The sequence below is a fragment of the Pongo pygmaeus genome, chromosome 4 (genome assembly GCF_028885625.2).
Source record: "Pongo pygmaeus isolate AG05252 chromosome 4, NHGRI_mPonPyg2-v2.0_pri, whole genome shotgun sequence".
Classification (NCBI taxonomy): domain Eukaryota; kingdom Metazoa; phylum Chordata; class Mammalia; order Primates; family Hominidae; genus Pongo; species Pongo pygmaeus.
In genome coordinates this window covers 31845656-31867262 of record NC_072377.2, presented here as the reverse complement: position 1 = coordinate 31867262, position 21607 = coordinate 31845656, and the positions used below count along the sequence as shown (strand labels likewise).

The 21607-nt window shown below is 39.1% G+C and overlaps 1 protein-coding gene across 12 annotated transcripts in view; it reads left to right on the top strand.

Annotated features, from left to right (window-relative positions):
- Positions 1-20726, top strand: part of DROSHA (drosha ribonuclease III) — a 130904-nt gene extending 110178 nt beyond the window's left edge. For 10 of the 12 annotated variants that reach the window (XM_054488091.2, XM_054488087.2, XM_054488094.2 and 7 more), the window contains 7 exons: positions 617-722; positions 11119-11260; positions 12683-12765; positions 12856-12959; positions 15061-15153; positions 16267-16313; positions 20465-20726. In XM_054488091.2, the coding sequence (XP_054344066.1) occupies positions 617-722; positions 11119-11260; positions 12683-12765; positions 12856-12959; positions 15061-15153; positions 16267-16313; positions 20465-20595 (706 nt within the window). In that variant the 3' untranslated portion in view covers positions 20596-20726. The remainder of the gene's footprint in view (positions 1-616; positions 723-11118; positions 11261-12682; positions 12766-12855; positions 12960-15060; positions 15154-16266; positions 16314-20464) is intronic. The other 2 variants (XM_063664693.1, XM_054488093.2) reach the window with 1 other exon arrangement.
- The last annotated feature ends 881 nt before the right edge of the window (positions 20727-21607 follow it).

Below are 21607 nucleotides of genomic sequence, written 5' to 3'. Positions count from 1 at the left end.
GCCTGGCTAATTTATATATATATATATATATATATATACACACACACACACACACGGCTAATTTTTATATATATGGCATATATATATATATATATATATATTTTTTTTTTTTTTTTTTTTGTGGAGATGGGGTTTCTTCATGTTGCCAGGCTGGTCTCAAACTCCTGGGCTCAAGTGATCCACCTGCCTCAGCCTCACAAAGCACTGGGATTAGAGGCATGAGCCACTGCACCCGGCCAGAGTATATATTTCAATAAATTTAGCAAAGAAAATTCTTGGACCTGTTCGCTTTCTTTCAAGATTGTTGTTTGTATTATGCTTGATTTTTCAATTTATGCTCTTCAGCTTCTGACCAGGCAGTGTTTACCAGTCTTTATTTTGGCAATCGTTTAATCCTTAGATAATATTCACTTTATTCTTCTTTAAAACTCAACCTATATATTAACTCAGATCTCTTCTCAATCGAGGGGTCTTAGGGAATTGTATTTGGTTTTGTGCTTTAAAACAAAATGAACACATTGTCTTTTTAAGTCATGCCTTTTTTAAAATTCTGGGTGTTTTTTTGGAAATCCATAAATGGTTATTGATTTCTTTACTTTGATGTTTCTTTTTCCAGAGGCCACAATCAGAGAATGGAATTCCTAGGTGACTCCATAATGCAACTGGTAGCCACAGAGTACTTATTCATTCATTTCCCAGATCATCATGAAGGACATTTAACTGTGAGTTTGTTAAATCACTTCCTCCAATAAGATTGCTGTAAAGCAGAGTGAAGATTAGAGAGGTCAAATATATATCTATGTAATTGATTTCTTACTCTTAGTGACTTTAGCTTATCATATGGCTTTGTTCATTTCATTGTGCAAATTGTATACAAAGCACATATGCAATGAGAGCTCATTTTATACCTTTACTTACTGACTGCCTACTCTGTGCAAAATATTGAGCTAGACCTCATGGAAGGAACAAAGATAAGTTGACACCAAGTCTGTTTACAAGGAGCTTAAAAATTATTAGAGGAGATTAAAGCTTAAATAAATAACCACAAAATAAACACTATATATATATATCATGAGTTTATACATGTAGATACACACTATAGAAAGCATAAGTTACTATAACTAAATGCAAGGTAGAACATGTTAAATATTATAAAGAAGCCTATGTAAATTGCTGCACTTGTGCAGTTTAGGAAAATACAAGGTTTCTTCTATCTGTGGAGTTCAAAGAAGGCTTCATGGGTATAATGATGTTTGAGCCTTTAAAGATGGTTAGGATTTGGCCATTGGGATTTGGCGGGAAGAAATGTCTATGCAAGGGCAGTACACACACTGGGACTGCAGAACAAAAAGGCATGGCATAAAAAAATGAGAAGACTGAGAGGCAGTAGGGACTTAGTTTGGTTAGACCATGGCAGAGTTGAAGGAGAGTTACAGAGACAGGTTTGATTTATAAACAAAGTGAAATGGTCCCTATGCCTCTTATTTTGGTTTCATTTTATAAAACTTTTGTGAGCTTTTTTATTTGCTGCGTACTGTTTTTACTCTGTGAAACCAATCAATAATATCCTGAAATGGTGAACAAAACATCCAGAAGGAGGTCATGATGATCTCTTAAGGCACAATGAGTAACCTTTGAGAAGTCCCTTGAGGATTGGACATTGAGAAAGCAAATACTTTACTGGGCAAAGAAAAATACTGGTACACTACAAGATACTTAGTGCAGTCTGTCTTTATTATGTTGAAACAAATAACAGGTCTTTCAAACTTTGCATCTCTACAGTTTTTATGTGTGTTCTGCTTTGAATAGAATTGGATTTTATCTTTGTAACTGTGAGCCCTCGAAATAGTTTATGTGAGACATAAATATTGGAACTAGAGAGAATATGGTGACTTGGCTGTTTAGACGTCATTTTTCAGTGGGATTTCTAAGCCTAGCATTCATTCACTCAGTGAGTATCTCTTGAGTTCCATCATAAGTGCTGAGGAATCAGCAGTACTCTTTTTTATATTAACAGTTTGATTACCATTTAAAGTTAACTGTTTTTAGGTGGACAAGAAAGTGTCTTTCATGACTTAATATTAAATTCATAAAATATAAACATTTTTGAGAAATGAACTATTGTCTAGTATCTCACTGTTCATTAGAAAAACAATAAATTGCATGTTCAATATCCTCTGACACTTCATACATGTCAGAGTATCTGGTTGGCCCGAGAAATGGCCAAACCAACTAAATAGTTTGGAGTAGTAATTCATCTTAGGGCCCTATAGAGGCCACTTTTGAAAATGTTTGCTTTAAATACACACATTTCCCCTGGTATTCCTACAAAATTAATCGTGAACGCTAGGATCTTATAGAGATGGGAAGTTTATTGTTTCCCACCTGCTCACCGCGTATATTTTCCCTCCCACCACACTCCCCCACCCCAGCATTGAACAGTAAGGAAACCAAAACTCAGAAAGGCATGAGTCCTGCCCATGATCTAGAGAAAGGTACAACTAGGACTAGATGAGAGACTGTAGTTCTGTGTTCTTTCCAAAGTCACTTCAATGCCAGAAGTGTAGTTTTATCCAAAATGTATTTAACAGCCCTGCTATCTTAATATTAGAAAGTTTTTCACTAGCTTATTACAATGATGTTGACAAATGATAAAATTATGTGAAGGCTTTTTGAATTATATTCAGAGAATGCTTTGGTAGAAATCAGCAGGACCAGCAGATCTGCGGGCAAGACAAAGACAAAGAATAAGCTAAATGCAGATTCTAACAGATACCAACTCCCATTAGCATTAACATGGCTGCTCCCTCCTCCTTCTTGAAACACAACCTTTGTTGGCTTCTGTCACGGTGCACTTTCCTGGTTTTCCTCTTACCTCTTTAGCTACTCTTTCTCAGCCTGTTTTGCCAGACACATCTTAGTCTCACAGCTAATAAACAGTCCATATCTAAAATGCTCTCTCTTAGGCCATGTTCTCTTTTTAATAGAGTCTCTCCTACCGGTCTTTTCAATGTGTGTCATCAGTTTCATCTTACCGGCAGATGACTTCTAAACTGATCTCTTCAGTCCTATCTCACTTCTGAGTTCCAGCCCTAGCTGCCTTCTCAACGTCTCAACATATGTAAGACTGAATTTGTAGTCTCCTGCCTGGGTCCTCGTCCAGTATTCCCTGAGTAATTGAATGGCGGCACCACCCATTCAGTGTTGCATGTCAGAAACCTAGGAGACATGTTGAATGCCTCTCTCTATCTCCCTTTTGTATATCCCAGTCCATTCACAAGCCCTGACTGTGTTACTCCTCGAGTATTTCTTGAATTTATCCTCTTCCTTATGACCTTTTTTCTGTCACCCACATCCTCCCTACCTGCCTTATTCACCTGGACCACTGCAGTTTAATTTCTGCATAACTATCAAAACGTTACAAGAGCCAGGTATGGTGGCTCATGTCTGTAATCCCAGCACTTTGGGAGGCCAACCTGGGAGGATTGCTTGAGCCCAGGAGTTTAAGACCAGCCTGTACAACATAATGAGACTCCATCTCTACAATCAAATAAAAAACTAGCTTGGTAGAGTGGCATGCATTTGTAGCCCCAGTTACTTGGGAGGCTGAAGTGGGAGGATCACTTGAGCCCAGGAGCTGTGGTTGCACCACTGCACTCCAGGGTGGGCAACAGAGCAAGACTCTCCTCTCTCTGTCTCTCTCTCTTTCTCTCTGTGTCTCTGTCTCTCTGTCTCCCTCTCTCTCTCTGTGACACACACACACACACCCACCCCACACGCACACAGAGTTACAGTGTGACTGATAGAGACCCAGTTAAAAGAAGTGGCATTTATTAAATTGCAAAGGATAGGAATCTGAAGGTTGTGTTCATGCAAAACATAAGGCAATGCAGCATCTTCCCGTGAGAGGAGTGGGCTCCTGGAGTCCCCAGGTGTCTCCTGGATGTATCCTAATATTTGAAAAGCCTGCCTTTGCTGTTCTTACGGGCATTTTTGAACTCTATCTGAGAGATGGACAGCCTCTCAGGCAGAAATCCTTCAAGAGGCCCAGATCTCAGGCCTTTGTGAAGTCATTTTTGCAGCTTCCTAGCCTGGTCTTCCTATGTCAACTCATGCCCCTGCCCAATCCATTTTACATGCTGCAGTCAAAGGAGTCTCTTCACAACAAATCTACACTGGCCTTTCATCTACCGTGACTACACTGTGGCGACACCAGCCATTCATCTTCAGTCCCCTTTGGTTGTTTCTCTTCCTCTCCCCACCTCTTAACATTGGAGTGGCCCGGTTCTCAGTCGTCAGACCTCCTCTCTGTCAACTTCTGCTCCGTAAGTGATCTCATTCTGTCTGTCTCATGGCTTTGAATGCATCTTTACACTACTTCCTAATTTGTGTCTTTGGCCTTTTCCCCTTTCCTTTTTCTTGTACATTTGTTTAAGTTCTGTGTAGATTCTGACCACTTTTACGGTTATCACCCGGTCTGAGCCACTGTAGTCCAGATTATTAGCCATAACTTCCCAACTGATTCATACCCCGCACCCTAGTCAATTTTCAGCACATCTAGAGGGATCATTTTTAAAGAGAAGCCAGATTACATTCCTCTTCTGCACAAAACCTCCCAAACCTTCCCATCTCAAGAGTAAAAGACAATGTTGTTATAGTCACCTTATATGAACTGGCTCCCTGTCTCTGACTGTTTTTCATAAGACTCTTAACATTGGCCTGTATGCCAGTTCCTGCAGGACACTAAGCAAGCCCTTGCCTCAGGACCTTTGCGGTACATTTTATCTGGCTGCAGTATTGTTCTCCTGGTAATCTATACGGCCAAATCGCTCACCTCCTTCAGGTCTCTGTTCAGATGTCATCTTATCAATAAGGCCTTCCTTAACCTACCCTGAATAAATAGGCAACCACTTCCCCTTGTCCCTAGCACACCTCCTCAGCCTGGAACCTCTCATGTCTTTTTCCTCCTTAGCATATAGTATGTAATGTACTTGTTTACTATCTGTCTTCTCCGATCAGAGTGTAAACTCCATGAAGTCCAGGGTTTTTGTTTGTTTTCTCCATTCCTGATTCCTTGGTCCCTGGGAAGTACCTGGCATATCAGTGCTCAGCAAGTATGCTTTGACCGAATGATCATCCTATCCCAGCTTAACTCTCTACAGTTGCTCTTCAGATAGTTTCTAAAGAACAGGCAAAGCCCTGGGTGGTCTGGCCTTGCCCGCCTGCCCAGCCTCATACCACAGGCTCTTCTTCTCGCTCTGCACCTCTGCACTGAGCTGCTATTTGCATTTCTCCAGGCCTCCTCCTGCCAGCAGGCCTTTGTGTATGCTCTTCCTCCCCCTGGAAGCTGTTCTGTTAGCCCTTACTTTTATGTGCCTGATATCTTCTACTCTTCCTTTAGATGTCGTTTCTGGTGTGACTTCTGGATGCGGGGGAAACTTTCCCTGACCACCCTTACCCATCCCCCCACCCCATCAAAATTCTGTGTTGTTTTCCTTCCTGGCCTTTACCTCAGTTTGCCTACCCCAATAGACTAGAAGTTCTTTGAGAGCATGTTTTTGTTCATCACTGTATGCTCAGCAGTGCCTGGCATATGATATGCCCTCAGTACATCTTTGCTAAATAAATAGAAGAGTGACAATTGTGCAGTCAGCTAAGTCAAGAGGGAAGAGGCAGTGGCACTGGAGGGAAGTGGACTGTTGCTTTATATATAAGGGAAGAAGTGGAAGGCTTACTTATGAGTGTCTAAGGATTAAAATTAATTTAAAATTTGGAGAGGATTACTTATTGCAGTCGCATTGGTTGGGGGATGGCAAATGATTCATTATTGTGATTAAAGAGCACACAGCTACAGTAATTCACATTGGGAGGCATTCATTAGCTTTGAGCCATTCCCTTGCACACTTAAAGGGAATAAGGACAATTGAGCAAATGTAATATGGCTTTCAAGTTTTGAATGCTGATGGGGAAAAACATTCTGTTCTGTAATTTGGCTATTCAAAAAGGCCTACTCGGGAAGGAGTGTTAGGCTTATCCAATTGTTCTAGGATAACCAAGTTTGCATTGGGCTATAGAGGGAAGAAGTTCTGTTTCATATGCTGAAGTTTTTAGTTTTTAGGTTGGTGTATGCAGTAGGGTCAAGGTATAAATTGTGAGAACGCCTCAAAGAAAGTGTTTACACAGGCCAGGATGCCTGTCATGTAACCCTTGGAAATCTTAAGCCATAGGAGTTTTCTCCTCTGTATCATTCTTCTTTCTTAGCCTTTACTCTTTGCTAAAAATAGTTGCTAATCTCCATGCCTACTGTGTTCAAGGCACTGTACCCAATGGTGACATGCACTATAGTGGTGCATGTTTTTGTTTGTTTTTAATGATTTGGGATAATGGGAAAGAGAGCAAGGATTACAGATAAAAAGCTCAAGAACTGGTGATCTAATCCTGCCCTGCTGCTTCCACACAGCACTGAGCATAAATCATTCAGACAAACAGGTATTTTATCTAAAAGATCTCGTTGAGAAGATAGATTCCACAGCCTCCTGTCTGAGGATTTCTGTCACTGACATAATTTGGCTCTTTGTATCTGACCTGTATTTGCCTGCTAGCATTTATGTACCTTTTCTTTAATTATCACGGGAAATGGAGACCATCTGGCGACCACTCTTGGTATAATAGACCTGTGTGGCATATCACTGTCACTTTCAATAGTATATTCTGCTTTCACCTCATGTTCTTATATTAAGCCCTCAAAATAATAAATCACAGTCTGCTTATTTTACACTAGGTGGCCCTCTTTGGTAGCTCATCCCCCAGCTGTGGTTTTTCTCTTTAGATTCAAGAGTGAAATAGGTAACTTGAAGGAAGATTGTCAATATGTATGTTTTATTTAAACGAATAAATCTTTTTCTTATGAAAGTTTAAAGTAATGATGAAAGACTGCTATGCTGGGATAATAGAAAACATCCTGGATTCTCAATACCAGAGTTTGAGATCTGGGATATTTACATTGGTCTATGACATTGCACCAGGAATTCAGCAGTCCTTTCCTCAGGTTTACAGAGAGCTTTAATTATAGTCTTCTTAGTCATTTCTGGTGATTTCAAATTAAACTTTGTCTTTTTGGAAGTATTTTTTTTAAAGTTGTTGATGACAGGTTGGCACCTGGTAAAATGGAGAATTTTGAGGACAGTGAGTGGACAGGACAGGTATCCAAAACATTTTACATTGAAAACAAATTCAGAGGAATTCTTAGAATTTTCTAGAACCTTTTCCCATAACTGAAGAGCAAACATATTTTGTCGAATTATGATGATGCTGTTGTGAATAACACAGCAACAGCTAACATTTCTGTTGTGTTTATCATATGCCAGTCATTGTAGTTAGATTATATGTCATTCACTCTAATTCTCAAAACAATCCTGAGAGGTAGGTACTACATTCTCCATTTTATAGATGAGGAAACTGAGGCTCAGAGAGATTTAATAACTTAGACAGGGTCACTTAACTAGGAAGTGCCAGAGCCACAATTTGAACCCAGGTAACTTGGTGCGAAATCTTTTGCTTTTTGCTATCTCTAACGCAAGGCATTGTTTGCAAAATAGTCTGATAACTGTCTTCTGCTCAATTGTGTGCTTAATGTTTATTTTCTAGATTTCCACTAAAATATATAAATAGATATTTCCTCTTTGTAAAATAGTAATTTATAACATCACCATCTACAGGCTTTTCAACTTCATGTCTTGCCCCCATTTAAATCCTTCCGCCAAAGCAATCTTTCTAAAATAAAAAAAATTTACCTCACGACTGCCCCCATTTGATACCTTTTGGGATTCCTCTTCACCTACAGGAAAGTGCAGCCTTCTTTACATCACCTGCCAGCCTCACTGCATCAGCTCTCCTCCCTTGGCTCTGATTTCCCCTCCAGGTCCACCCAGCGGTCACCTTGCTGTGTAATAGCCCCTTGCATTTGCCATAGCTGCTCTGTCTTCCTTGGAAACCCTTTCCCACCCTTCTCTCACTGGCTGACTCAGTCTTTTTCAGTTCTGATTCTGTGTTCATCAGAGTCCACCTACATGAATCTTTTCAAAAGTTAGATCTCTAGAAATGTTGATTCATTGGTTCTTGAAAGAAGCCTGGGCACCAGGTTCTCAGAAGCACCTTATGATTCTGATGTTACAGCCAGGTAAATGAGGCCCTGAAATGCTTTTACTCAAATGTCAGCCCTCCTCCAGGAGGCCTCCCTGGAAGGCTGCGGTCTAGAGGAGCACCTGCGTGTATCTGCAGTCTCTGTGCCGGCACTGCAGTCACCACAGTGCATTGCAACAGCCGGTCTGCACGTGGCTTCCGAGGAGGGTGTCAGTTCCTGAGGGCAGCAGCAGCACGTTGCTCCTCTCAGGATCTTCAGCTGTCAGCACAGGGCCTGGCATGTAATTGGTCTGCACCCACTGGTGCACTGAACTGCTGTAACCTCAGGTTTTCTTTCTTGCTGATACCCCTGGGTCGTGTTCTTTGGCAAATAACATGATTCTTATGAAGTAGAGTTCAGCAAAGGACAAGGATGAAAGTTGTCATTTAGAGAACTGCCATTCAGACTTTATTGCCTAGGTAAAGAGCAAGGTCTTCTCTCTTTTCAACTGATTTTCCAAGTTTAAACTGACGATGAGAATATGGATGATATATAGCTTCCTTCTCCCCCACTGATTTTTGGTTCAGGCTCTGGGTTTTTGGCAAGAACTTACAGATCTCACTTATTATTGACCACCCTTCTGCTTTAAGACCTGTCAGGGCTTGTCTGAAATAAAACTGGAAGCACTTCTGATTCCATCCTCACTGCTTTCCTCCTTCCCCGTCAGACAGCATTACTGTATAGCACTGAGTGAGGGGCCCTGACACTGGAAGGTGGCAGGTGCGGCCTGGCCGCCAGTGATGTATCATCATTTGTGTGGGCTCATGTGTGCGTTGGGCTTGTTGTATCTGAGGCATGAACATTCCATATACATGGCTTAAAGAGTTTTCTTCCCATACCGAAAGCATATATTCGGAGAGGACCCAACTTATTCAGCATAGCCTTGTTCCCATAGTAGCCATCCTATTCTCCCACAGCCTCTACTTTAGGAAAGCTCCCTGTCCCCATTTGAAATCCAAACCAAAAAAGATATATCACTTTCAGCTCAATTATTCCATAATTACAAGATATGAGGCTAGTGGGCTCTTTATTGGTTGGGTCTTACATTAATGTTATATGCTAGCCTTTTAATTTTGAGCTCCTCTATGGATGTTAATTTTGGTGAAACTCTATATTGAAGAAAAGATGGAGCTAAGGGTGAGATAGGAGGAGGAAAGAAAGCAGAGACAGGCAAAGAATAATAGTCTGAAATTCAACAGCAAGCATGGCTTATGAAGATCAAGTTATATTTCTGCTTCATGAATCATTGTCAGACAAATTAAGGACATATTGTTTCTTATTTATCTATTGTCAAGGATTCACTATCAGACACTAAGAATAAATCTTGATTTTCATAAGCTCTGTTGACACCGTGGAGCCACAGAGCATAAAACTTGCATCTAATAAAGAAAGTGCGACATGGAACAGCAGGGAGTGGAATACCAGCACAACTCACAGCTGCTTCCTGCTCCTCGTCCCTGTTTTCAGGAATGTTTCTTAGCAGGAAGTTTTTTAATAGACCAATAATTTGTTATATGTATTCTAAGAAAAGTTGCAGTTGTAGATGCATTATTCTCCCAAATCTTAGAGATCAGGGATGATCATGTTCCATTTTTGTTTGGTGAGTTCCCATCTTTGTATGCACCTACTTGCTCCCGGCTGTCCTCCTCTCCTCTTCCCTAGTGAGTGGCTAATGAGTGTTAAATGCCTAAACCATACTTGTTTTATGGACACTTCTATAATGGATTCGTTGCATAATTTTCATGCAGTGTATAGTGTTACTAGTTGGAAATTCTTGGAGGACTCTTAGCTGTCTGATGAAATTCCTAGTAGAAATTTTTGTTTTGAATTCGTAAAGTTGAAATATGAAAATTATATTTTAATTTGATTAGAGACAAAGGATACCAGTATGGGCTGGGCGCAGTGGCTCACGCCTGTAATCACAACACTTTGGAAGGTCAAGGTGGGTGGATCACTTGAGCTCTGGAGTTCGAGACCAGCCTAGGCAACATGGTGAAACCCTGTCTCTACAAAAAATACAAAAATTAGCTGGGTATGATGGCAGGCGCCTATAGTAACAGCTACTCAGGAGGCTGAGGTGGGAGGATAGCTTGAGTCCAGAAGGTGGAGGTTGCAGTGAGCCAAGATGGTGTGCCACTGCACTCCAGCCTAGGCAACAGAGCAAGAGCCTGTCTCAAAAAAAAAGGATATCAGTATGAAAAACTGAGACTCAAGCTAGATACCATAGATCTTTAAAATAATAATAAAAATAAAAATGTAAATAAATAATTTAAATCTTTTCATAATATTTACTTAAACCTCACTTAAGTCCTATAATATCAAAATTAGCATCAGTGCCATGAAACTTGAAGCTTATTTTAGACTTTAAAAAAAAATCCTTTAAAATTAATGTACAGTGACAGAAAGCAGGCCGAGTTTGCCTGGTCAGGGGTTGGGAAGGATTCACTGCATGGAGATGCTGCGAATTTGTTTGGCGTGATAAAAATGTACATGTTTTTCAAAACTCATCTAACTGTGCACTGAAAATGGGTGCATTTTATTGAATGTAAGTTACACTTTAATAAAATTGATTTTTAAAACTCTTAATGCTTCCTCATTTATTAGCATTAAACTTATTAGAAGCTATGACCTGAAATCATATTATACATCCCCCCTCCTCCACCACAGCCCTGCCACAATGCTCCTAAGGAAGTAAACGAGCCATTTATGTCAGTAAGGTAAAAATCCAGGATAGTAGAGTGGAGTACGTTATTAAGGAGAAGGTAGACGGGCATGGAGCATATCACTGTCATCTGGGTGATGGTTGAGGACCTAGACCTCACTTATTTTGGTGTCCCTGTCAGTAAGAGCCTCTCAGGCTGGTTGGGTCCAACCCAGGAATAAGAGAGGTCAAAAGTGAAATGTGTTCTCAATGTACCCCCATTCCTTTTGGGCAGTTGTTGCGAAGCTCTTTGGTGAATAATAGAACTCAGGCCAAGGTAGCGGAGGAGCTGGGCATGCAGGAGTATGCCATAACCAACGACAAGACCAAGAGGCCCGTGGCACTTCGCACCAAGACCTTGGCGGACCTTTTGGAATGTGAGTGCCACACACTTTTCTGTCAACCTTCAGGTTCAGAGTTTAAGTCCAAGTAACCGTATTTGTCCTCCTCCTCATTATTATTATGTTCTGGCTAAAGAAACCTTGTTTGCTATTTTAATTTTTATTTATGCTTTTTACCAAAGCTTTTCTGAAGGAAAATAATTTGAAACTAAGACATGTGAATAATGAATTTTTATGTTCCATCTATGTTCAGTGGTACCCCCAACACATACCCCTCCATCCTAACACTCAGCTACCACATCCCTTTGTGTGAAACAGTAATAGAATATGAAGATCAGTTGTTGTAAATCAGAGCCTTTTTACCACCCAGCAGCATTCATATAGGGGCACAGAAGAAAGAAGGGTAATTTATTCACTAAATACTAAAACTATTATTCATTGTTTTGAATGAGTGCAAAGCTCTGCGGACAAATGTCATCTTTTGCAGTTTCCGATATGGTCTGGTAGCATTGTAAATAATCCTATTATAGTTAACGAAAGGATTATACACATAGTTGTATTGTTTGTATGACTTCAAAATAAGTGGGCCATTCACTGAGCCTTAGAACTTTTTTTTTTAATGTTACGGTATTTTTGACAATGGGAATTATATTCAAGTATCAAAGTCTACCATGCAAAACCAGCTTATTTACAAAGTGCAAAAGCATTCTGACTAAGGAACTTAAAAGAACTTCTTTTTCAATGAAAGAAAAGTAATTTAAAGATGAAAATCACATAAAAATTAAACTGAGAGATCATTCTCACTTTTTTTTTTTAGCTCAATGAAAGCTATTTTTATTCCTTCTTTTGAAAATGCACCATTTGTTTGCTTTGTCAAGGTACCTTTAAATGAAGTCATCCTAGGGGGTCACCATTTATTAATGCAAAATTTGACATATTGTTCTCATTAAGATCAGTATGAGGTTTTTCTCTTTTTGGGCAGATTGAATCTATAAATTACCCCATTTCTGTTCATTAAATTTAACATAGAATCCTTAAAAACAGGGGATCTCAGGATTGGTGTTGAAAATGGCAAGACCCAAGAATGTGCATATTCTGGCATCGTATCTAATCTTCAAGTAGTATTTTGACTTATTTGATGTTAACAGGGTTGGGTGCTCAGATAGCATTTTTTCCCTGATATACAGCGGCATTCTGTGTACCTTTTAAGCTATTCATTTAGCCCTTAGCTAAATGCAGTTTGGTCTTTGTACTCTATGATTTGCATCTTACACATCTCTTGCTGCTTTTGATATTAATGATAAAAAGTGGGGGAAGATGAAATGGTAGCGCTAAAAAATAAAGAGGGCCTGGAAGTTGAAACTATTACTAAAATTTTGCTTAAAAGTCTAGGTCTCTTACTCTGTCTGATAGATGGCAGTGTTTGTGGTTTATTTTAAAGTATTCTTTTTTCCCCAGCATTTATTGCAGCGCTGTACATTGATAAGGATTTGGAATATGTTCATACTTTCATGAATGTCTGCTTCTTTCCACGATTGAAAGTAAGCTCATATAAACTTTGAATTAGTGGTCTGCTTTATGTTTGGTGATTCCAGAACCCGTTACTAAATAGTTTTTGGGGACTTCCACAGGAGTTCATTTTGAATCAGGATTGGAATGACCCCAAATCCCAGCTTCAGCAGTGTTGCTTGACACTTAGGACAGAAGGAAAAGAGCCAGACATTCCTCTGTACAAGTAAGTACTTGCTGCCTGCAGGCCATTGGTTGGATCCAGCATGCCTAGAATTGACTTTCCATGTGCCTTGAAGAATGAGGCATTGTGGGGTGATCATGACAGGAGCCCAGGATTGAGACTTCTTGGCTGTTAGTGTGACTTTGGGCCCCACAGGGAAACTCATTGGGGCTGTCAGTCTTAGCTGTAATAAGTGGGTCCCACTCCATTATCTCTGTTCTCTCCCATTTCTAAAAATCTCTGTGAACTACTGCCTGGGAGGGAGACAAACTAAGATTATGAGATCAAAAAGAAAATTTGGATTCAGTGGTTTTTATGTACATTTTTATATTTGTCTTCTTGCTTGTAACTTCTGCTGGGCTGTGCCTCCAGATGAGAAGATCATGTATGATTATTTGTAGCAATATTTGGGTACCTCTCTGCACTTTCCCTGAACCCCTATTGGCTTCAACTTGGAACTTTTCTTCTCAGAAGCCATCATGTACCTTGAATATCTTTATCCTTTGAGTGGTAGCCAAAAGTCATTAAAAAGGAATGTAGGTGACTAATGGGTCACTACACCACTTAATACCCGTTCTGATGAAAACAGGAGGTTCAGCTCTGAAGTAGAGTAATTATCTTGAGACACACATAGGTTGATTAAGAAGATGCTTTCAAAGTGGAATTACAAAATGAAATGATTATTGAAATAGGTGGGTTGCATCTCAAGGTATTGTCTGGGTACATGATTTTAAGGATGTTTAAAGGTTGTTTCAAAACTGTTTCACCCCGTGTGGATGCATACACGGTTGTAAGCGCACACATCTGTGTGTGTGTTCTGTATGGAGTAAAACTCCCCTTTGGACTGTCAAATTTCAAAATACACAAGGAAAAACATTAGACTGGCAGTTGGGAATTTTCAATCCTTTCGCATATTTTTATTTAACAGTCACAACACTTTATAGGCCTTTTTGCTAAAGAAAAACTAAGGCCAGGAGAAGAGGTTGAGTCACCCCACAGCAAGCTACTATAAATTACGCCAAGAAGCTGTCACTGCTAAACAATAGTTCCTTTATTTATTGGGGGAAAAAGGCCCCAAATGTTTAGAAATAGCACTTTATTATGTGCCTAATAAGCATAATGAATATCCAAACTGTATTTTATGAAAGGCTCATAGCATTTCCTCATCAGAGTGATAATTGAGGTTCAATAAATAAAATGAGGATGCTAAACTTTCCATAGCACAGGCATGATTACTGTAATAAGTACTACCTTCAAGAAGCCACTCGTGCACTTTCATCCCATGGAGCGTATGAACACAAAGGAAATTGCTATGCTCCCTTCTCATAAATCCCCCAAATGAAAGTACAAGATGAGTTTGCTCATTTTATCAAGATCATGGGGTTGTTTTACATGTTTTTTTTTAAGATTACTATGTTCATTCCATTATCTTTGTTGGCTACTTTTAATTTCCCTTTTCCATGAAGTTATCAGTTTTACTGCATTTGAAATCTGCACCATGTCATTAAAATCCCAAGTACCTGGAGCTGTGTTTTTTTGGCGATTGTGTTGTGTACTTGGCATTATAGCGTACCTTTGAAGTGATCTCAGATGTTTCAGAAATTAAATACATTTTCTGATCTTTTAGATAAGATACAGACATTAGAAAGAATCCATAAAGGAGGTGAAAGCATTCAGATGTGGCCTGAAATGTATTACCCCAATATTTATTGTCTTAGGCTGTGATTAGCACTGAAAACCAATAGACAGGAGCTCTTAACTTTTCATGATGAAAGTTTATGAATATGCACACTTAGAAATTCTTTAAAAATATTTTACACTTCACTGTTAGCCTTTTGATGTTATTTATATTACTTTGGGAAGAAATATTAAAATGCAATGCAGAATTTTTAAAAATTTCTATTTCAAACGCTCTCGATATTTGTCAGATTAGCAAATCAAAAACTTAACTCTTTTTACCTTTCTGCCATTTTCACATTTCCTGTTATTTTACTGAACTCTGTCTAGGCAATAAGTACGTGATTTTCCTCATAGTTACATAGTAACCATGACAAATAACACTTTACCTTAATAAATGATAAATGTTCTTTCCTTTCCCTTTCAGGACTCTGCAGACAGTGGGCCCATCCCATGCCCGAACCTACACTGTGGCTGTTTATTTCAAGGGAGAAAGAATAGGCTGTGGGAAAGGACCAAGGTATGAGAAGAGAATACCTGGAATTGCTTTGAATGAACATCCTGTGTGTCTAATTCCCTAGCTGGTATCTCCAAACTCAATCATCTGTCTTTTTTAACTCAGAGAATAAAATGTTCAAGAGTCGTAGCAAAGTGAATTCCAGAGATTAATGTCCCCACATTAATTGTCTCAAAGCCAAGCCCTGAATCAGCCCTGGACCATGGGAATACCATTGTGTAAGGGGCTTTAGCTATCTTGAGAAAACCACATTACCTGTTAAGAAGGTCTGCCTGGTTTTAGTTACCCACACTTTGATGCAAGCTGTGCGTGTAAGATGTGTCATGTTGCACATGACACGACCATTAGACTTTTTTATTTTTTGGAGATAGAGTCTCACTTTGTCATCCATTCTGGGGTTCAGTGGCATGATCTCCATTCACTGCAACCTCTGCTTGTGCCTCGGCCACCTGAGAAGCTAGGATTACAGGCACATGCCACCATGCCCGCTAATTTTTGTATTTTTAGTAGAGACAGGGTTTCACCATGTTGGCCAAGCTGGTCTCGAACTTCTGACCTCAAGTGGTCCCCACCCTGCCTCAGCCTCCCAAAGTGCTGGGATTTTAGGTATGAGTTCACTGTGTCCAGCTCTGTTAGATATTTGATTTACTACTGCTCACCTGAGCTGTATGGAAATGCTAGCATCTTTAGGTGAAAAGAATTATGTATATTATCACCTTTCTTTGAACTCTCCAGTCTGTATCTTAAACTGAGAAATGATTTGAAACCTGTCTATATTTTTTTTTATTCTTTTCCTCTTTAAACTTTACAGTGAGGGTATTCAAACTTAAGTATGAAATACTTCAGACCTAACATAAATGGAAGGCATTTTATTGCAGTATTAAAGTGTGGAGTGAATAACTTAAGGAGGCTTTGTGCAAATCAATGACATTTCTGCATGCTCTCGTGTATATTCCTATCTGTGCGATTCAGTGTGTGACAGTGTAAGTAATCAGAGGAGATATTATGCACTGAACGTGAAAATCAGCCTGAAAAATTTGTAGCCATACCTTGCATTTTTGAAAAAAAAAAAAATCTTGAAATTAAAGTATATCTTACTTTTATTTTATTTAATAGTATTCAGCAGGCAGAAATGGGAGCAGCAATGGATGCGCTTGAAAAATGTAAGCCTTTTTTTTCCTATAATTATGTTCGTAATGTAATGAGTGTTTTATGGAAAGGAAATGAGGAAGGAGAAAAATGGTAAGTACTGATAAAATGTGATCTTGTTTTCTTCAGAATTATTCTTTACACAGAGAATATAGTAGAATGTGAGACATTCTAAAATGGGCTTATATTTAAAAATAAAAGTATTCCTGAGTGCTTTTTGATTTGCATTTTCCTTTTTTGCTTAGAGTCCTAATCTCAGCGCGGGTGACCTGTATGAACAGCCTACTGTGTTTTCTTTCTTTTTTTTTTTGAGATGGAGTTTCGCTCTTGTTGCCCAGGCTGGAGTGCAGTGGCGTGATCTCGGCTCACTGCAACCTCTGCCTCCCAGGTCCAGGTGTCAGGTGATTCTCCTGCCTCAGCCTCCCCCGTAGCTGGGATTACAGGTGCCTCCTACCACACCCAGCTAATTTTTCTGTATTTTTAGTAGAGATGGGGTTTCACCATATTGGCCAGGCTGGTCTCGAACTCCTAACCTCAGATGATCCACCCACCTCGGCCTCCCAAAGTGCTGGGATTACAGGCATGAGCCATTGCGCCCGGCCTGTGTTTTCTTTCATACATTTCTCTATTCTTTAAAATCTTGTAACAGAAAAGTATACGTGTGAAGGTTTTTTCTTTTTTGTTTTGGCCATTGTTTTATTAAATGGGTTGTTATTACATACTTCTCTGCACCTTTCTTTTTTGCTCAATAATGTATCATGAGCAGCCCTGCAGATTATAGAAAACAGCTCCAGTTCATTCTTAGTGGCTGCATAATATTTCCTGCTATAGGTGTGCTATATTTTATTCAGCCTTTTTATTATTGGTGGACATTTTTTTTTAAATCATTATCACCAATAAATGTTATATATTGGTGCTTTTTAGTTCTGAGGAATAGGTTCCCAGGAGTAGGATGCGTGGGTTGAAGAAACTTCAATTACATGATTGACCTTGTAGGAAACTGCATAGTCTTTTGTAAACTGAAGGTTTAAGTGCAAGGGATTTTTCTTCTGAGGTCTATTGTGCTGCACAGCAGAACCTGTGGGCACAACATGACAGTGCAATTCTATTATGCTTCAAGTACCCTGCTAAATGAGGTAGGAGACAGCAAAGTGCGGGAAGCTAAAAGTGAAGAGGCCCAGAATCCTCAGGCATGGGAGAGATTCCAGGAAAGGCAAGCAGGCCAAGAGCCAAGTGGAAATCAGCAAAGTTTCCTGTTCAGGGGCAGGGAGTTTAGTGGGAGCAGACGCTGATACTGCCAGCGTCCAGCATCCATGGATTCTTCACTGAGAGTTTTAAGCTGGCTATTAGGAACTTTATCCGTTGTACATATAAATTTGCAATCAGAGTGAAATAAAAGTGAGATTCCATTTTTTGTTTGTTTTCAGCTATAAAACAGTACTGGAGAGATCACCTATTCTGAGACAGGCCTGCATATCCATAGTGGTAGGAGTGAGTTGTTTAAACTACTGGAAAGCAATTTGGCAGTATGTAAGCAGTTCCTTAAAGAAGTTCATAGCCTTGGTAGGCCAAGGTGGAAGACAAAAAATTTTAAAAAAAACAAACAAGAAAACATTAGCCAGGCTTGGTGGCATGCACTTGTAGTGCTAGCTACTTGGAAGGCTGAGGCCAGAGGATCACTTGAGCCCAGGGGTTCGAGGCTGCAGTGAGCTATGGTCATGCCACTGAACTCCGGCCTGGGCAACTGAGTGAGACCCTGTCTCTTCCCCTCCCCGCCAAAAAAAGTTCATACCATGAGAATCATGACAACTTGATTTATAATAGCAGATAAAAAAAACCTATGTGTTTTAGAGTAGGAAAATGTTTAATAAATTGTGGTATATCCCAGGGGTTAGGAAACATTTTTTGTAAAGGGCTGGATAGTAGGCATTTTAGACTTCCCAGACCATACAATCTCTGTCGCAATTCTCCAACTCTGCCATTGTAGCCCACTGGCCTGGATAGTGTGCACACTAATGGATGTGTCTATTTAATGGGTGTGTCTGTCTGCCAATAAAATTTTATTTATAAAAACAGATAGATAGCTGTATTTGGCCTGTGGGTAGTAGTTTACCAACCCTTGCTATACCCAAATGTTGTATCCATTACAGTAATGGTTTTAAAAACTAATGATATGGGAAAACACTTATGCTAGAATAAGTGAAAAAAAGTGTACCCATATATACATACCTATATTGTACTTTCCCAATGAGTAATGATTTTAAATGTTCAAGTGTCTAGGTATATGTGTGTGTGTGTATATATATGTATATATGTATGTATATACACATTTACATTGCATATATAGGTAGTGCAACTTCATAGGAAAAGGGCTATAAGGGTATATTTTAAAAGTTTTATCAATAGTTAAATGTGAATTGTGTTTTTCAAATGCAAATTTGATTTAACAGTAGAGTTTATTCTGGAAATAGAGTTCATTTTGTAGAAACTTGCTTTACAGCTAACTTAGTGGGATTTGTTTATTTTTGAAAAAAGTAGTTATATTTGAAACCTACATAAGGAATCAATTTGATCAGTTCAGGAATAGGATTTTATTACTGTTTTAATTCCAAAATACAGATGTCATGTTCTTTTTTTGTTTAAAATCAATCTCTGGGCCGGGCACAGTGGCTCATGCCTTTAATCCCAGCACTTTGGGAGGCCGAGGCAGGAGGCCAGGAGTTTGAGACCAGCCTGGCCAACATGGTGAAACCCCATCTCGACTAAAAATACAAAAATTAGCCGGTTGTGGTGGCACACGCCTGTAATCCTAGCTATTGGGGAGGCAGAGGCAGAGAACTGCTTGAACCTGGGAGGTGGAGGCTGCAGTGAGCTGAGAGATTGTGCTCCAGCGAGACTCCATCTCTAAATAAATAAATAAATAATAAATAAATAAAATCAATCTCTGACCCCCAGACATACCAGGTCTTTGCTGATTCCCCACCTGTCTTTCAGATGCTTTCCCACCACCCTGTCCCTTCTTCAACCTGGTGTAAGGATGGTATACTATAAAATTAAGAGGGAGAAAAGAATTTAGGATCTATTATACGGTCATCTCCCTTTATCCATGGGGTTACCTGACCCCAGTGGATGCCTAGAACTGCAGATAAAACTGAACATTATATAGACTATATTTTTTCCTACACATGCAAAATTTAATTGAAAGAGGAAATTTAATTTACAAATCAGGCACAGAAAGAGATTAACAATAATTAAATAAAATTGAACAATAATATACTGTAATGAAAGTTGTGTAAATGTACCCTTGATGGTATGCTGTGCCTTCTCTCTCTCTCCCTCAGAATATCTTATTGTACATTTTACTCACCTATTTTTGGTCCATGGTTGATCATGTGTAAATGAAACCATAGAGAGCGAGATCACTGATGAGGGGCCTGCTGTATATGTAGATCCACTTCATTACGCATCATCCTTAAAGCAAATAAATGAACTTGCCCCCAAGCATGCCATGCTTGCCCACATCTTGGATTCTTCATGTATTTGAAACATGAGGTTATGTGTCCGCTTTAACCCAATAAGTTTTCTACTTGAGTTACTTTTGCAGATACAGCTTTGGGCCTGTCATCGTAAACTTAAAAATTAATTATCAGACATAATGACTTAGAACGTGGCCCCTTTTTGTCCACCTGATCTTTCTTTGCTCTTTTCTGAATCTTTAATTCTTGGTAAATAATGGTGTGATAATATCATTTGTTTGAAGTTTTTAGTTTGAGCTTTTCAAAAACTATGACTCCATTTTACTGTATCCTTTCATCTCTCCCAGAAAGTCACCTGTTGCTAGGAGAGTGATGCTAAAGCACCTGCTTGGTATCATTCCCAAGCCACACGTCTGTGTTTTGACATTTCTGTGTGTTCGGTGCCTGCTATACCCAAGTTCACATCAGATACTGAAATTTACAATCAGGGACACTCATCCAGACTTCCAATATGTTTTTGAGTGATGAAAGAATAAGGGAAGAAAACAGTTTTCTATCTTGTGCCTTATAAAATACAATTATACACATTTCATATGCACGTATATTTGTATGTGTATATGTTTAGTTGCATCATTCTTTGCACTAGTGGCTATCCTTTATTAAATATAAAATATATTTCCTTGTGTCAGATAATTTTCCCCAGATGGCCCATCAGAAGCGGTTCATCGAACGGAAGTACAGACAAGAGTTAAAAGAAATGAGGTGGGAAAGAGAGCATCAAGAGAGAGAGCCAGATGAGACTGAAGACATCAAGAAATAAAGGAAGGCATGCAAGTGTGGAGTATTTACTTGCTCAGTAACTGTGACTGTTGTCTATTGAGACCTAGCCTAGTTTTCCTACAGACAATGAATGAAGTGTGCTCATTGAAATAAAATACAGAGTCAAATCTCTATTGTTGTTTTAATGATCTGTTTTTAGCTAGATGGTCTTTATTACAAAGTATTAGATTTTTCTTCTATTTAATGGAAAACTTGACTTTGGTGAATATGCATTACTTCCTTTTATTTTGCTCTTTAAATAATAAAATTCAAGAAGCAAATTCTATGTGGACTAGATCCTGTTTTTCCATCTCTGTCACAGATTGTGACCCTAGACTTTCAATTGACAAGTAAAAAATTGACTTTACTAGACATTTTGACTATGTTCTAGTAACATCTATCCTTTTTCAAATCTCTGGATTTTTAAGTAGATTGTTCAGCTTTCATCTGGTGGCTGTTCATCAAGTTATCAGCTGCAAATATTGAACTTACCTTTCTCTAAGCAGTGAGTGTTTTGTAGAAGGAATCCATTTAACAATTAATTGGCTAATGGGAGAAGGGGAAAGACTGATATTCAAGTCACATAGATTCTTTGAATCATTAGAATAGGAGAGAAATCATGATTCTAAGCCAGGCCACACTTTAAACCAAGTGCTCTCACCCTGGGGTTAGTGGAACCTTTAAGAAGTTAATGAACAGACTTCAGGGAAGTCAAAACCTCCCAATACTATATTCAATTTTCTGTGTGTGTTTGAGATTTGAGAGGGCATGGGGAGCAGGAAGGAGAAGGGTTTATAGCTTTTATCGGCCTCTCTAAGTGGGCTCTGCAGTGAAAGGCTAACATGACATTAAAAGACATGACATTTTTAAAAAAGTTATTTAAAACTAAACATCACTGGTTTCTTATTAATAAAGGCAAAACTTCTTTGTAAAACAAATCTGTTTCATTCATCATTTCAGCAAATATATAGTGAGTGCTTCCTATGTATCAGACACTGTTCTAGCCTTTGGGG